The sequence below is a fragment of the Struthio camelus genome, chromosome 11 (assembly GCF_040807025.1).
Source record: "Struthio camelus isolate bStrCam1 chromosome 11, bStrCam1.hap1, whole genome shotgun sequence".
Lineage (NCBI taxonomy): Eukaryota > Metazoa > Chordata > Aves > Struthioniformes > Struthionidae > Struthio > Struthio camelus.
Window position 1 is genome coordinate 9,443,136 of NC_090952.1, and position 16,928 is coordinate 9,460,063.

General features: G+C 40.3%; 1 protein-coding gene across 19 annotated transcripts in view; it reads right to left on the minus strand.

Annotated features, from left to right (window-relative positions):
* LOC104150947 (phosphatidylinositol-binding clathrin assembly protein-like) overlaps positions 1 to 16,165 on the minus strand; it is a 33,141-nt gene extending 16,976 nt beyond the window's left edge. For 15 of the 19 annotated variants that reach the window (XM_068957356.1, XM_009685481.2, XM_009685480.2 and 12 more), the window contains exons 1-8: positions 15,946 to 16,165; positions 8,221 to 8,363; positions 5,013 to 5,088; positions 4,076 to 4,178; positions 3,802 to 3,895; positions 3,588 to 3,699; positions 2,334 to 2,440; positions 1,668 to 1,709 (exon numbers count right to left, since the gene is read on the minus strand). In XM_068957356.1, the coding sequence (XP_068813457.1) occupies positions 1,668 to 1,709; positions 2,334 to 2,440; positions 3,588 to 3,699; positions 3,802 to 3,895; positions 4,076 to 4,178; positions 5,013 to 5,088; positions 8,221 to 8,363; positions 15,946 to 16,075 (807 nt within the window). In that variant the 5' untranslated portion in view covers positions 16,076 to 16,165. Of the gene's footprint in view, positions 1 to 1,667; positions 1,710 to 2,333; positions 2,441 to 3,587; positions 3,700 to 3,801; positions 3,896 to 4,075; positions 4,179 to 5,012; positions 5,089 to 8,220; positions 8,364 to 12,597; positions 12,656 to 13,087; positions 13,138 to 15,945 lie in introns of those variants that run through there. The other 4 variants (XM_068957359.1, XM_068957357.1, XM_068957352.1 and 1 more) reach the window with 2 other exon arrangements.
* Between the last annotated feature and the right edge of the window lie 763 nt (positions 16,166 to 16,928).

Sequence of the window (16,928 nt, forward strand, 5' to 3'; positions counted from 1 at the left end):
TTAAGTGCCATGGAATACTTGACTGATAATGGCACCAGAATTGCCAAAATGCCTCAAGAACTGAAGTCCACCAGGGCGCATAGAGTTGCCTTGCATGTCTAACTACACTTAGAACAAAATAGCTGAACTACTAGAAGTGTTGTAAGGTGCGAAAGCAGCAAATATACGGTGTCTTGCTCATTTAAAATTTCAGACACAAAAGCAGCAAAGTTAAGCAAGTCCTCTATTTTTAGTAAATCAAGAAAAACCTCATGTTTTGAAGAGCCTTGCAACGACCTAGTTAACTGGGAAAGCAAGAGCACACAAACCCTGCGTTCAAGCCAACATCATCCATGAACGTTCCAACATCATCCATCATCATATCATCTCAGACTTCAGTATAATTTCATTAGCATAATACAGACATCAGCTGAACAGGCAGTGCTGATCAGAAGACAACTGAGATAGAAAGAGGCTGACAGCTACTCAAATAGTAACAGGAAACATTGCACTACTACATTTGCTCATTACTTGTCCTCATCCTGCTGGTTATAGACATTTCTTTCCTACTGCAAAGGCCTCAAAGTGCTTGAAAAGGATTAATATTATAATAATTCCTAGAGCAATTATTAGAGACTGATACCTTGTAAAACAAGTACAACTTGAGACGCAAATTGTATCATAGAAAATAACAAACAGTGAGGCTAGCCTATAGTTCAGATTTGACTTCCATATTAAAAGCACTGAATGAAATTCAATTAAATCTTCACAAAAGATATATATTGACATGATTAACCTATGAAATTGAGTTTCATGAAGATAGAGTAGGTTTAGACAATGAAAATTTACCCATTAGATTAACTGTTTCACACTGAGCTCGCTTCAACAGCTTGAGTACTCTAGAACTGTACGGCACTCCTCTCTTGACAGGTTATTCTATGCTACTGAAAGGATGCCAAGTACTCCCAGTCACGTTAGGTTGGTCCTAAGTTAGGAACACAGTGTTCTTATGAACAGAAGGAACTTGTACGGAATAGCTCTGTACACTTTTGTGGACTACCAATGTTTCCTGTTCACCAAGTCAAACCATCTTTCTCACTTCCCTTCTGCTCCTCAATTTATCCTCACTAGAGGATATGCCCCTGCATTCCACCTTTTAGACTACATTTTCCAGTGCACAAGCTATTCTCGAGCACGGCCTTCACGTTACTGAACAGTATTGTTTCTGTATGGGCATTCTGGCTTCAAATGATCTATTTAGACCTTGTGGGGAGGGCAGATTCTCCATTGAACAAGCAAATAGTAACCTTTATATGTTTAGTGGAAGACATTGTGCTACAGTGAAATGGAAGGCTTTCCTCAAGACATTGCAAGATGCTTATGTACTTACAAGCCATAATGAATCTCTCGTAATAAGAAAAAAAAAAAGAAAGTAGACGTTCTTACATAAACTTTTCTGTGAATTTTACTGCTTTAAATAATCAAAAAAAAATCTTATTAACAGCTCTAAAGTCTTTAAGCATTGTGTACATTTGATCCATGACAAAAGTGAGCATATGTATTTCCCATATATAAATATATGGAACAGAATACATCCTCAAGATGAATGATGATTATGATGCACACAAACCTTTAAAAACACAAAGGACAAATTAATTGGGTTAAATCAATATGAAATGTACACTGACCTGAGTAAGATCTGGAATGTCACCCTGATCAATTCCAACTTGCTGGGTTTACAAAAAAGGCGGGAGGGGGGAAAAAAAAAAAGTACATTACTACATGCAGTGGCAATGAAAATAAAAACCGTGGGGTCTGAATGTTACATAGAAATTAAGATATTAAAAAGGAATATTCGTAACTTTCTGAACTGGCATAAGTTTAAGCTAAGAACATGCCTTAGAAATTTAAAATACATTGCATCTCACAACAAACTTTTATCCAACCTAACTTTTTCATGCAGAAAAGCTTATTGGAAGCAAAGCTTATTGGAAGCACTGGAAATATCCACATTGCTTACGGGAACTTCTCCCCTTTGAGCAACTACAGTAAAAGAGAGTACTGTAAAAGCACCAACATCCAATCCATTCATTTTGAACCACTCTTCAAATTTATAGCACTTTAGACAAAAAAGTTTATACTGTTTAACAAGCAAAAAGGATGTCTTAGCATCTCACTTCACGTTAATGAGCATAAACAATGTTTAAAACACCTAGTCTGAAGAATACTTATTTTGTATAGTAAAGTTAAGCAAACAGATTAATGTTTGCGAAGTTACATGATTATGAGTATGTATCACTGTACCAGAAGAGATGCCTAAGTGATACCTGCTGCACAGGCGTAGATTTATTTACCTCTGCTACTTTGAGGAATTCTGACAATTTGGTCATTCTGGCTAGAAACTTTTTGTAAATATCCAAGCCTTCTTTGCACTGGTTCTTCTTCATATCAAAATATTTTTCTGAGGACGCAAATAAAAAAGAAAAACACTCTTGTAAGTTAACACCCTCCCTGGCAAAAAGCTGGCACAGAATTATAAATGTTAATTTGAGACAAGCTTCAGGGAGAGAAGAGACAGTAATAACTCATTAAAGCTATCTGAGTTTCAAAGTGGACGTTAATATCTGATACGTTTTGTAATAAATCAGTCAATAGAAAAATACTGCTTTTCTTATTTCAGTGTACTAGAACATGATGCAAAGCTTCATTAATCATGAATGTGAATCACTTCAACTGTTCAATTAGATATTTGGGGGAATGTTTTCAAGAGGTCAGCTTATTAGCTGGCAATAAGGCAAATTATTTTATTGTTGGAAAATATTCCTGGTATACGTTTACATTTTTAGACCCATTATGCTTTGGACACAATACCCAAGACATCAGAATAACAACTGCAGCGGTATATAAACTTTAACTGACCTGAAGGACGCAGGTGCCATCTCTTTTGACAATTTTTATGGTTTTGCTCTATTTTTATGGTTTAGCTATTTCACCAAGTCAAAATTAAGGGACGGGGAAATAAACAGATCAGATGACATTTTAATTCAGAAGTTTGCTTGAATAGTCTTCACTATAAATCTTTGCTAAGAGCTTACCAAGCTCTCGGAGGGGAAAAACATCCCACACCCTATATAACACGTACTGTGCTTGTGTAGATTCAAGGACTGGCTAAAAGAAGATTAGTAACGATATAAAGAAATTACAGGAAGCCAGAAGTCAGTCATGCTGTGACTATACTAAACATACAAAAATAGGTAAGGTTATTCTCTGCAATGGGCCAACAAACATCAGAGTTTTAGGAAACCAAACCAGGTACCTCAATAATACTTCAACAGTCCAGTTGCCAAAGGGTACCCACGGCAAATTCATGGTACCTTTGTTTTATTCTCACCAGTTCTTCTTTGTTTTATTCTCTTGCCTCAGGTTTTATTAAAAAAAAAAAGTATGTTTTAAGCTATGCTTGTTGTCACTGAAATGAATAAGGGCTTAATTTAATGGTAATGAACCTGAGACAATGCATTAGGAAATTACAGTCAAACTGTCTATGTTTTTTACTTCTCTTAACAGCTTCAACAAAAGTTCAAAAGCTAAAAAAAATTTTCACATACCTAAAAGATTAATAATCCCCTCATTGTATGCTGCAAAAAGTCTAATGGAATCTTTAAAGAGGAGCATAAAGGCAGCATTTATAACACCATTTGTTAGTTCATTTGGATTTGCCTGTGTAGAAAGCAATGAGAAAGTAAATTAGTATTAAATAAAATAATGAAGATCTTGCTTCAAAATAAGAGTGTTGCCTAACACTCAGCTTAACATACTTACATCAAAATCAAGGAGTGCATCAAGCTGGTTCTGTATGATCGGAAGGGTTTTCAGAAGCTTTTCAGCATTCATGGTTCTCATCACTCCATCTATCCTACAGAGTAGGAAACACATGTTTACAGCTTGCCGAGAAACTTCGGCATATTATGTTGTTTCAGCAATGGTACGTTATCTGCAGGATCAGAATCAATACCAGTGCATGACAAGTTCAAGGACAACTGGTATTTTCTCCCCATAAGAAAAACCTCAATGAAAGAAGCAGCAATAGGCTTACCCTCTTTTCATTTTGGTGAAGTCAACTGCTACAAGTCTATACGAAAGTGCTTTTTCATTCAAGTATCTGCTATACCGCCTAATGAAGGTAGACATATCATAGCCTAAAAATTAAGCATTTGTAAGTCAGACATTTTGAAGATGTATGCTTTTTAAAAGTCTTTTTCCAGTAGTATTCTCTTATTTGTCCATTTCACATCAATCTGCATATAAAGAGTACTTCACGGGCAAATTCAAGAATCTTGAGCTTCACTATTTTCACTTTGACATGCAGCGTTAGAGCTATATTCTTCCCAACTTGCTAAGACTAAGAAAGTTTTCATGACAGTTGTAAGAAATTACCTACAGCATATCAAATATTAGGCAATTACTAAGCAGCTCTTAACTGTGTGTTCTAGAAATCACACTGGAAATATATTCCTGATAAAATGCTAAAGGCTTCACTAACTTAACTGCAATGCCTCAGAAAACCACGAAAAGACCTAAATATATTTTCCACCACCGGCAAGTAATCCGAAGCCCTCTGAGATTTGAATGAGTTCTCACTATCTATACAGCACAGTTAGTTACCATCCCATGCACCTCAACAGTTCATATTTACTCCTGGAAACACTAAAATGCAATGGCAAAAATAGATCAGTGCGCTAACATTCATCAGGTTTATTCTAGACAGCTTCAGAGTTCACTTTTTTTTTAGTTTATAGCTCTGTAAGTGCATGATACACATATTCTAGGCAAGTTTCCAGCATTCAGCTGGGTAACTCAGCATCTCACTTTCCCCATTTCTTGCATTTACTAACATTTTTGGTGCCTCATGCAATATAAATTGTAAAACCCTTTTCATACAAAAGTCATTTCTCTCTTAGCATGCAGTGACAGAGGTACTAACACTAGCAAAAAAAGCAGCAGACTTGTTTCCTTCAGTGAAAGGTCCTTACCCTGCATGGCACTTTTGTCCAGGTAGTTATTAAGATTGAACAAAGTGTTTCGGGACGCAAGATACTGGATAAAGCGCTGTTGGTAGAGAAAAAGTCGAGTATCACTTTTGTTGTTTTGACAGATAAAACATTTAAACATAGTACAGAAAACCACAGGAAACTCTTTCTAGTAACCTCCATGAATACAAATTGGTTACAAGACAAAAATTAAAAAAAACAAAATCTGTAATGATTAACTGAAATGCAGAAATGGATATTCAGTAAAAATACAAATTTAGTTTAAATAAGATGACTTCATTGCCCATGAAGATAGAGACGAGCTTAGTTACCAAGTTTAAAGAGTAATTAGTAACTATAATGCTTCTACAACTGTGGTGAATAAAAGCACTAAAGTTGGTGTAGTCAGTCTCAGATTACAATGCACTGAGCTGGTTAAACATTTAAGTTTTGACAAATAATAGCTGGCTTAACAGATGAGGCACAAGTAAGAGACCACAAATCCAGATAGCAAGGCAGTTTTTAAAGTTTCTCTGCCACTTTTCCATCCACGCTATCTCCCATGATCGCAATTCCTACACTTTCATACATCTTTACATATATGTTTTAGTCCATAAATTGGCATTGTGATTAGTATGGTGTATGGGGCTTGTTACACCTCTGATCCGAGTCCCTCTGCTGTTGTAAAAGTGAAGGCCCTCTTCTTTCACTTTTCATGGTGGAATTTCAAGTGTTTGCAAGGCCTGGACTACAGCATGCTGCACAGAAACTCACCTTTTTTCAGCCAGGCTTGGTATAGGGTCTGCTCTTTGGGAGCTGCAATAAGGGCTTAGCACAGTGACAGAAAAATTCTCTTCTCACAAACACGATTTAAACCATAAGCAGTACTTCCCCCTTCCCTAAATTCCCTCTTCTGAGAGGCTCAGATGATTCCCCAACGTGTCACATTCTACCTCATCACTAATTTCACACAGATTTCCAGCCTACAGTAAGAGAGAGTTCTGACAAGTCTACAGTTAACAGCTTTACTGCCAACAGTTCTGGCATTGTTTTAACTTCTTATTCTGTTTTTTGAGGAAGTGTTTTATCTGGTCTTGGTACATCTCATTATTGCACTCAAAGAGATATAGAAGAACAGAAACAGTTGCAAGATGATCTGGAACAGAACACTGATATTCAGGAGGATATACACATTTGAAATTTAGCTAGTATTCTGAATCATATTCTAGGAGGGCGTAGACTAACTATCGTCTTCCAAGCACCAATCCAAAATGCTTAACTAGGCTACCATTTTGAAACACCCTCTGGATGAGCATTCTTCCATTATGAAGCGTAAAGAGATCAGTCTTTCTGAATACCACTCTTTGTTTACATAGTGATGCGCAGAACACTTGCTAGTTCTACTTCAAGAGCTTACATGAAATTTTTTCATGAAACATGTTATGGATTTAAAGAAGTATGTTTATTTCAGTGCTTCACTACGTACTGTCAAATAACTCGCAAAAAGATCCTGATCGATGTTTTCAGATTTGCTACCAATCACAAGGTAAAACTCGAACAGACAGGTCAAGGGATGAACAATTTACCAAGAAGCAATGCTTTTGATCAGTTACAGGGATCTGTTTACTAATGCATTTGACACGCTACAGAAAGGGGACTACCAACGATTGCTGTTGCAATCCAGGGCTTATGGCTGAACAGGTCTTGCATTACACAAAGCACAGGTAAGAAGAGGTTTAACCTCCTCCATCCAAAACTCACAAGAAACAGGTAGCCATGCTGAACAAGAAACTGCAAGGCAGCAATTGCTCAGACATCATTCTGACTTTCTGCTATGTTTCCTTGCACTTAAAATAGAAGTTCAACAACTGATAAGGTGTTTTTTTTCCTGCTAACGGAAAAAAAAGAAAAGTGTCTTCTAAGATATTCCTTTCATATCTTAGAAGAGTGAGGAGTACACTTGGGTTCCACCTGAAATCACAGAAATAATGTTTTAGCTATAGGAGTCCAGCACACATTAAGAAATTTAAGTTTTAAATGCATTTATTCAAAATTGAGGGGTACTCTTGGTACAGACAAAACCCAAGTCTTTCTTCTACTACGAAATGCTGCAAGGCCAAATAGATGCTGACTGGTAGCCTATGACTCTAAGTTCTGAATTCTTTTTCTATGGTCCAGTTGCCGGCTTTTGTTTCTTCCAAACTTCAGTGGAGAGATATGAACTGTCTTTGAAGAAGAGACACCAAAATATACATACTGATTTACAGTATTCAATTTAGCCTTATTGTTATTCTGAGCATTGAAAGTCACTGCTGATTACTCCCTAATTTCAGCCTATTATCTTTTCCAGCTACAATGTAAACATGTAAATAACATGGGGAATTGTAACATGGAATACACTATGTTTTATGGACCACTTCATTAAGCCACCAGGAAACTGGAGAAGGCAGGCAACACTAGCTTTTCAGAGCAGTTTAAGGGCAGGAAGCAGTACCACTGAGAATTATCATCCCAATGTTACCAGTAGCTACAATAAGTACTTGACAGTTAAGAGAATGGATCTACACAAGTTAAGAACTAAACTGCTACCTGATCAAGATAAAGTTTCGTTTTTAATTACAGGACTGTGTAAGAAAGACTATATTTCTAGTACCACGTGATTACATTTCTAAAACCATACTCAACATAAGCACTGCTGAAATAATTTAAGTGAAATAAATACAACAGAAAACAGTTTCAGATGAATGTTAAGGGCAGAAACATATGAGAATTCTGCCTATTGGACAATGATTTTCAAGACTAAATAGTCTAGTCACCCTATTCCTTCCAATAAATATTCTTATCTGCTCATAGATTGCCTGTGCAGTTATGGAAAGCTAACAAGACTTGTGCTGTGCTTTTACTAATAAGCACTAGACTAATGAAGTAAAGCTCATCAGAAGTCTTTCAAGTCTTTATTCTAGAAAGGCCAGTCTAGCATTCCCTCACAGTCCAAACCTGATACCTGCAGTCTAATTGCAAACACTGAAATATTTCAGTATTGAAACAATCAAGCATTACTTCTTCTCTGGGGAAGTACTTTACAGCCAACTTGGGGGGGGAGGGGGAGAACTTTGGAAAAAAATTGAAGTACACATGTAATGCTTCATAGATTGACTGAGAAAGCTTCCTAAAATATTGTCAGGGAGGCCTTAATAAAACTATGTCTTACCTCATTTCCATACATCATGAGGTGGTGCGTTGTAATTAGAGCTTTGAACACTACAACCCAGCTACTGTTTGCAGTTCTCTCAAAAAGCGTGTCTGCCAACTGTGGAATATTCACATTCATTTCATTTGTGCATTGTATTAGATCTAAATTAAAGAAAAAAGTCAAAGCATTACAATGAGACATATACTCAAAGAGGATAATCATGTTATTTTGTATTTTCACACAAAAGATTCATATTGGAAGTGTTAGCTTCATTATTTCTTTAACAAAGAACTGAAATTATTTTACACTCACTGCTCACATTCACTGCATTTTACTGACAGACTCAGAATATGAACTTCAAAGGCATTCCACCAATTTTACAGAGTCCTAATACCTCATCAGTAAATAACCTGCTCCAGCAGAAACTCTAGCCCCAAATTACAGTCTGAAAGCCAGTGCAGATATTCTGGGTATCCAACTGCCTGAAGCCACTCAATCTAACCAAAACTGAAAAGCAGAGAAGAGAAGAAAAGCTGAGACACCTACATCGCATGAGATCAACAGGAAGCAAGTGTCCTACAGCCAGAATCTAAGCCTGAGTACTGACATACATCACAGTAAGTGGGATACTACAAACCTGCGCTAAGCCTCTTTTCTGAGATTCAAGAGAAAGAATCCGAGTCTATGTTGCTTTCCACTTAGCTCAACTGACATAAGCACCAACCTGCTAAGCGTTTTGTCACGGATCATAGCAGGTCTCAAGCTTCTGCATAAACACTGTGTCAAAGACCAACTATAGCTCAATAATAAAACATTAACTTGTGAGGCCAGAGACAGAGACCTTCAAGTCTCTGCTTCAATATTTACTGGCACAAACATAGAAGAGGCTTCAGCAGATACATGGGAAGAAAACCTGCCCAAGAACAGTAGTTAAGGCATTTGCTGAGAAGAGAGCAAAGAAGTGAACCCAGAACTATTCTAACCCCCTCAAGACCACGCCCTACTATTAGACACTTAATTCTCTCTTGAGCTAAATTTGGCTCAGGTGTGATCAAAGTATATCTTAGGGACCGGGCAAGACTTGCAAAACAAACATCTAGTTTGAAAAGCTTCCTCTGTAGCCTGGTATTTAAGCCAAGTTTCTGAGCAGCCTGTTAGCTGCAGAGCAGCATCACTGCTGACGTGCTTTTTTTGTGTAAGTACTTGAAGAAGGGCAGCTGCTTAGGAAGCTGGGCAACAGCTGAACACCGACATGTCAGTATCCCCGAAAAGGACCAAATCAGCTACCCATCTACCTCATTAGGCATGAGTAGAAGACAGACCACATTATCACAAGCAATTTAAACAGGAATTTAGAGATTATGTATTGACAGCTCAGGACAGAATGCCTTATAGAAATACTGCACTTCACACTTCTATCTATTCTGGAACACAGAACACATTACACATATCCTAATTATAACTCTGTTTAATAGGAATATAATTTCAAAGTCCTATGATTAAGGCTCACTAATGTTTACTTTGAATAATTTAATAAGCAGAAAAAGAATTTTAGATGGTCTTCTGCCTCAAGAAGATACTATAAGAAGCATCTAATAATTTACTGATTTACACTGATGTCACAGGTTTCGTAATACGTAGGAAACACGCAAGCTGGGATGAAAACTGTTGCCCTTATTAACACTACACTAAAGGGCTGGAACAATAGTACAAAGCGACAAACCCGGAAAAGAAGTTTTAAATAAGTTACACATCAAAAGCTTATTCCTAAGTAGTATTAAAATGTTTCATTGTAAAAAAAAATAAAGATTCTCAAAAACAAGGCATGTTACTCACCACTCACAGCTGTATCATTGTTAGATGCTGTGTCAAATTACAATCTTTAAAAAAGTATTCTAAAACTTCCAGAAGTCCAAACAGTGCATAAAGGCTTACTGCTTCATAAAATAAGTCCCAAAAGGGGGACTTGCTTCATATATAGAGAAAACTTGGATTTTAATTCAAAAGCCTCATTTACTGAATGACAACTTCGTTATGACATTTCTAAGTAATTCTCTCAACACACATTAGGGCAAATAAGTTTTCCTACATCCAATCAGTTAATAAGCAAGCATTATAAAGATATTACTGATAGAACTAACTCAGTATTTCTCATATAAGTGAAGACTCTGTAACCAGCAGAGAAACGTTACAAAATTGTTACAAGTCATAAAGGAGTTCTCAGCTTACAAAAAAAGAACAAAAAAAAAAAAACAACATGCATACAACCACTACACTGAGCAATACCTGTAACATTACTACCATAGAAGTTACATTGATCTGTTGAGGCCAAGACCACACAGACAGCTGACCGAAAGTAATGTTTCTGCACATTCAGTAACCTTTTCCTCCAAAAAATGCATTAAGAGTGCATTTTTTATAACAAATGAAATTGGGAGGGGAGATGCAAGTTAAGAACAACCAACCTTCTGCTCTAAAAGAGTGAAACAGTAGCCAAAATAACTTAACTCATTTTGCTAGAACACTTTATGGAGAGAGTTCAGTCTTCTCAAGTTCCCTCAGCTAAGGTCTGCCAGCAGCTGTTCCAGTAAACACTAAAAGGACGCTGAACCCCTGGGAGATGTCCGACTTACGTCTGACACTGACATGAAACGTGTTCTTACAGCATTGCTCAGCCATGATGGTTTGTGATAGCAACCCTACTGTTAGCAACTATATCAACTGTTGTAACTAATCACCTCTCCAAGCCCTACCTCAACGAAAAACAAAACAAAAACACATTCAGTTTTGGATTATTTTGCCATCATAATTTTATTGCTACAGAAAGTCATTCAGCCTTCAAAACTGCTAACTGCCTCCTGCTCTGGTCCTCAGGACTAAACGACACCTTCCGCCACGTGACAATGACGAAGGGGAGGCTGACAGAACCGGTGCCTTTGGGAACTTCATATATTATCCTTCTTCCCAAAGTGTGGTTCCATACAACTGATGAGTACAGCTCCAGCAGTTCTGTAACAGTGCTAGCAAGGCTTTCCAGGACGAACTTCTTCCTTGCGTAAGACTGGAGTCTGACCATTTTAACAGGTATGGAAAAGGTATTATTTCACTTACACAGGGCTACTCAGAAACCAATTCAAGCTCTACTTGAGGTTAGAGGGCCTCAGTGAGGTGCAAGATCCACCTGCTTGAGGTTATCAAGACACATACTGGCTCCTCTGAGGTCAACTCATATCGAGGGCACTTATCACTTAACACCACTGAGGTCTGTGGCTCCAGACTCTCTCTGAACGCGCAAGCACAAGCCACGGTGAGCCAATACCAAGGTACATCTGCTCAGGGAAAAGAAATCTCTCCAAAATATTAATTTCAGAAAAAAATACTGGGGACAAAAAATTTCAGGGCATTTTATAGGCTAAAACTTGTCTTTCATAAAGCGTTTTGAAAAATCTAACTTTAAAGAGACTCTTCAATAAGGCTACTCAAAGAAAATTTTCAGTAGTAGTAATATCAAATAGCATCACATTGGAATTACAGTATTCAAGCTATGTAACAAAAAAAATGCAACCATCATCTCACAAACATGATTCTTTTAAATCCGCAACAGGAATATTTACATAGAAACAGCAGTATGGATTTGTAAAAGCGGGAAGTAGTACAGGAAAAAGACTATTACCACCATGCATCTGGAGGTGTAAAGGAACACATACACACCTGAGAGACTGACAGCTGGACAGCTATAATATGGATTAGCTTGAAAAAGCTACTGGCAGCAAAGAATGCAGTGAAATGCATAGGGCAAGTGATGCTTATTTTTTAATCACAATTCTTCTATAAACACTTCACAACTCAAAGCACTTTGCCAGCTACCTCGAGGAATCATTTCAACTGCAAGTGAAACTGCGCTGCTATTTCTAGAATGGAATTCGGAAACTTGTTAGCACTATGCAGCAAAAATCAAACAGCTTTAAGTCAGAGGAGTCCTGCAGAGGAATTCAGGCAGCTGGCAGAGCTGTGGAGATCTCGCTGCCTAGAAGAGTACTCAGAACTTCTCCTCCGCAGCTCCTCTGAAACACTGGCACATCAGCTATGAAGTCAGACAGTTCTCCAGAGAAGAGTACCTAAATCCAGATATTAAAAGCAAAACAAACAAACAAAACACCTGCAGTTCTTTTTGGAAATTTCTCAGCCAATCATTGACAAAACTGACACACTTTTCAACTTTTAAATATCAGGAGTTATTGCTTTCGTGGTTCACGACTACATCTTTTAAGGGAACAGCAAGTATATCAGTTAAAGACAGCCGTAATTGTTTAATGTTCCTGTATTTCTTCCATTTTTGTCACAGAACTGAAACTGCTTAAGACAGGTAGATGCAAGAATTCCAAGTGTGGTTACCTTAACCCCAGCAGTCTGTAGAAGATGACATTTTCTTACTTGGAAGTTGTACTGCAAACTAAAGTAAAAGAAAAATCACACACACAAATTTTCTCAGTGTAGCCTAAGGAATGTAATGATTCTTGCTGGAGGCTTAATTAAGAGATAGCACCTGAATGATACAAGTATTATGTCCATATGCTCTTATACTGCAGATCTCACAGCAGTCTTTTAATAAGAGTTACATCTGTACCATCTTACAGAGTTATATTTACTGGAAGTAAGGTAATTCAGCTATCCTGCCCTACTCCCTCCCTACTAAACAAGGGCACAAGATGGCCCATAAAGCTTTTTAAAAAGCTTCACATAACTGCTAAAGCAAAGAACACTTATAGATTCCAACAACATTAATTCTAATTTTTGTCCTGGTTCGAGTCAAATTTCCTCAAATACTGTAATGAAAAGCTTCACAGTTTAATAAAGAACTTCAGATTAAAGAGAATTGCCTTACTGCCCCTGGAAGAGTCTGAGAACATTTGTTTGTGCTGTTTCCCAACTTGCATATCTCCAAGAACCACACTGCATCAGAACGCACCAGACAGTCATGAGCTCTAGCTGCCAGGAGCGCGAATGGGCAGACGTACAAGAACATCCCCAAAATGGGACAGTCTATTTGACATTACTGACAAAAGTTTAAATCCACGATGATTTGGCCGAGACCTGAACTTTCACCCACACAAAGAATGAAGCCTGATTCTGTTACATGACACAACTTTACTGTACCTGAATTACCACTTTTGACAGCATTTCCAAAGCCTGTATATGCATAGTAGTTTTAAGTTTCAATGAGCAATGTTAACTACCTTCCCTCCCATTCGTTTCTTAGCTGGGCTGTATATGAATTAATAAGGAAGAACAAGCAACTCCGGTTTACTGTGTTCACTTAAAAGTTCAGAATAAAATTGGTTCTGCTCTACTGAATTTTGGTCTACAGGTAAGTCTAGTCTGTCAGTTACCAGCTTTGCTGCAGCTACTATAGCTTTTCAGCAATTAGCCAAGAATAGAGACATCACCAAAAGAAGCATCTAGCCCCACTCTGCTGCAACCCAAAATTAGGAGGCAGAAGGGAAGTGAGAGAACAAAGGTATTGGGGAAGACAAGAAGAGACCTTCAAGTGCTCCACTAAGGAGAAAAGAACCACCGCTGTATAACATTTCATTTTATCCTAGAATACTACAAAATATTACAGAAATAGATCTGCTGATTTATTTAGGACATTGACCTACTTAAAAAAAAAAAAAAAAGTATTCACATTCACTTTGCTTAAGGTTTTTTTTTTTTTTTTTCGGTGCTCCTTGAGAAAGTGTGACTATAGTACCCAGCAGTTAGTAGCCAGACAAACTCCCAGACTCTGGAATATCAGCTCACATGCTGCATGCATAATGTCTTCCCCATTAATACCCATACTGTAACATTAACTTTTCCTTAAAACTAAAGAAAATGGTAATAAGGAGATTTTAGAAATTAACCTGAACCGAGTACACTGACTGAAATTCCCCCATGTTCCTTGATGCAACTGTAGCAACTCTCAAGAACATGTTCTCGGTCAAGTTTTTTGTTGAGCAGCAATTACAAGTAATACCAGATGGTGCAGCATTTTTAATGATACACACGTGCGGGGACCAAGGTGCAACTTGCAGGATTAGATCCAAGTTGTTTTAATTTATATTTTACTTAACTTAGAAAGCATTTGCACTATATCTTTGAAAATATAAAACTGTTATCATTTCAGAGACAATAGTGTTTAAACTAGTATCATACCCGCTTGTATTTGATACAGGTAAGTTTTGTGTACAGGTGTACAAGCAAAAAATTAATAAGTGCCACACAAAGGCTTTAATCCAGCTATTTCAGCAGACGTTTGAAAAGAAGCCTGGACATGCGCAAGGAATATTTTCTACTGTTCACCGGGATTTTTTTAAAGCCCCTTATGGATATATCTGCAGCACCACATTTCACACCCTCTTTTCTCCAACCCCACCAAAACGTTCTCCTGTTTCAGATAAGCAGTTAGAATAACATGCTTGTTATCTGTCTTGGACAAAAGTCAGTATAAGCGAATTATACCAAAACACAGAACTCATTCAGTACAGGAGGTCCTTCAGGAAACTGACAGCTCTAAACAGAGGTTTGTATCAAGAGATAGCCAAAGGAATTTGATAGTCACAACCCAATCTCAGTTTACGTTACTGTCAAACTACACTGAGAGCTTTTCCAGTTTTCCCGTTTTCTTATTTTGGCAGGTTACATTAGGTGACACTATTTTAAGGGTATTTTTCAATACTCTTAAAAGCAGTAGGTATACTACTTCTTGCAAGCTTCAGAAACTTCTGAAGTATTGAGCAAGCTATCACCACATTCTGGCTTCCTGTTACATTGCCATTTCTGGACTTCAGGGTTACCTCATTAAGATGTTCCACCACAGGCAGAAAATAACACAAAATAAACTAATGGTGCAATGAGACAAGTATCTTAAAGGAAGAAGAGCAATCGGAGGTAAGTTACCCAGTCCTAAGGCTTTTAGCATCAACACAGCAGCTGCAATATTTACCACTGTAGCTGGCTTCCAGTCACTCGGATCACTAACAAATGAAATACGTATTTGCTTGCTTTTATTTTTTAACTATCTGATCCGTCTCAACAGCTCTCATGCAAGACGCCCGTACCAACGGACGAGTGCCACAGCACCAGAGCGCCCGACTGTCCTCGACAACTCGACGCAGTACGCCTTTTCTGAGAAATTAGATCAGCAGACACTTAGTACCACCAACTTGAAAGAGCCCTGCGCAGCTACCAGCCTGCTCCCTTGACTTTGAAGAAACCACCGTACAGTTTCATGCTTTATTTCCTTCCCCTCCCTAACCAAGACACACGCGCTACCTTCACTTTTAACAGACGCTGAGCGGGTACGCCACACAACACCCAAGTTTTGAAGCACCCAATGCACTTTTGGGCTCCCGGGCGATACCAGCAGTAACTTCAGCTGCGAGCCAGTTATTAAAAACCGAAACAAAGCAGCACTGCCGACGCCGGGTAGATTTTAGGGGCAGCCATTTACGTGCTTTGCCATACAGAAAGGCGTATTAACAGCCCGAGTACGCGGCAGCCACCGACTCCCGCCTCGGAGAGACGTGTCGGTCCGCTTCTCGCCTCCCTTTACCGCGCCTCAAGTGTTTTTACCAAAGCTGCGAGACGGAAAGCCACGATATTTCGGGAAAGGCTGGAAACGCGTGAGCGGCTCCGCGCAGGCGGGCAGAAGAGCGCCCAGAAACCGGCCCCGGCCGCGGCCCCACCCGCCGCCCTACTCACAGTCCAGGTGCTTCTTCTTGGGGCCCATCACCTCGTGCGTCGTGGCCTTGCAGACGGCCTTGGCGACGGCCGAGCCGGTGACACTGTGCTGCGCCGCCGTGATGCGGTCGGTGATGGACTGCCCCGACATCTTCTCCCCCCTCCCTTCCCCACCGCGCTGCCCGCCCGCCCCGCGGCCCCGCCGCCGGCGGCTGCTGCTGCTGCTGCTGCCGCCCCGCCGGGCCCCCCCTCCCTGCCCCGAGCGGCGGCAGCGGGCGCCGCCTCAGCCCGGCTCCGCTGGCCCCCGGCGCCCTCCGCGCCGCTGGCCTGGCAGCGAGGCGGCTCCCGCCTCCGCGGCGCGGCTGGGAGGAAGGCGGCCGCCGCCACCGCCGCTCGGCCAGCCCCGCTCTGCCTCCGTCCCGCGGGCGCCGCTCCGGCTTTCCCTTTCACATTTCCACCCCCAGACAAAATGGCGGCGGCGGCGGCGTCAGGTGACGGCGCGACCGCCCCGCCCCGCCCCGCCCGGCCGCGGGCGCTGCCCCAGGGCGGAGGCGCCGCCGCCGCCGCGGCTGCGGGCGACGCGTAAGCGCTGCTGCTGAGGTGCGAGGGCTCTGCCGGGCGCAGCTCGGCCTGAAACGGCTGGGCGGGCGCCGCGCCGGCAGCCAGCCTCCGTGAGAGCGCGCTGACGGCGGCGCTCGCCGCCCTAGGCCTGCGGTGGGACGGTCACCGCGTCCGCGGGACGCTCTTGTGGGGGCTCCGCGGCGCCGTAAACCTCTTCTCCCTGAACAAGGCCTTTACCTTTCTCCTTGGCCCCTTTCCCACCGTCTTCAGCTTTTTGTCCTCCGGGTAGATTTAAAAGAAGACCTTGTCAGCTAGCGTTACGCTTCCTGTTGTAAGAGAAGCACCCAGGAGCCCAAGCACGGGCGCGCGCGGTCAGGGTGCTGGAAGAGGTGATCTGACACGGCGTTCTTGCGCTCGCTTTTGCGCACCGAGTTGTCTTGTTT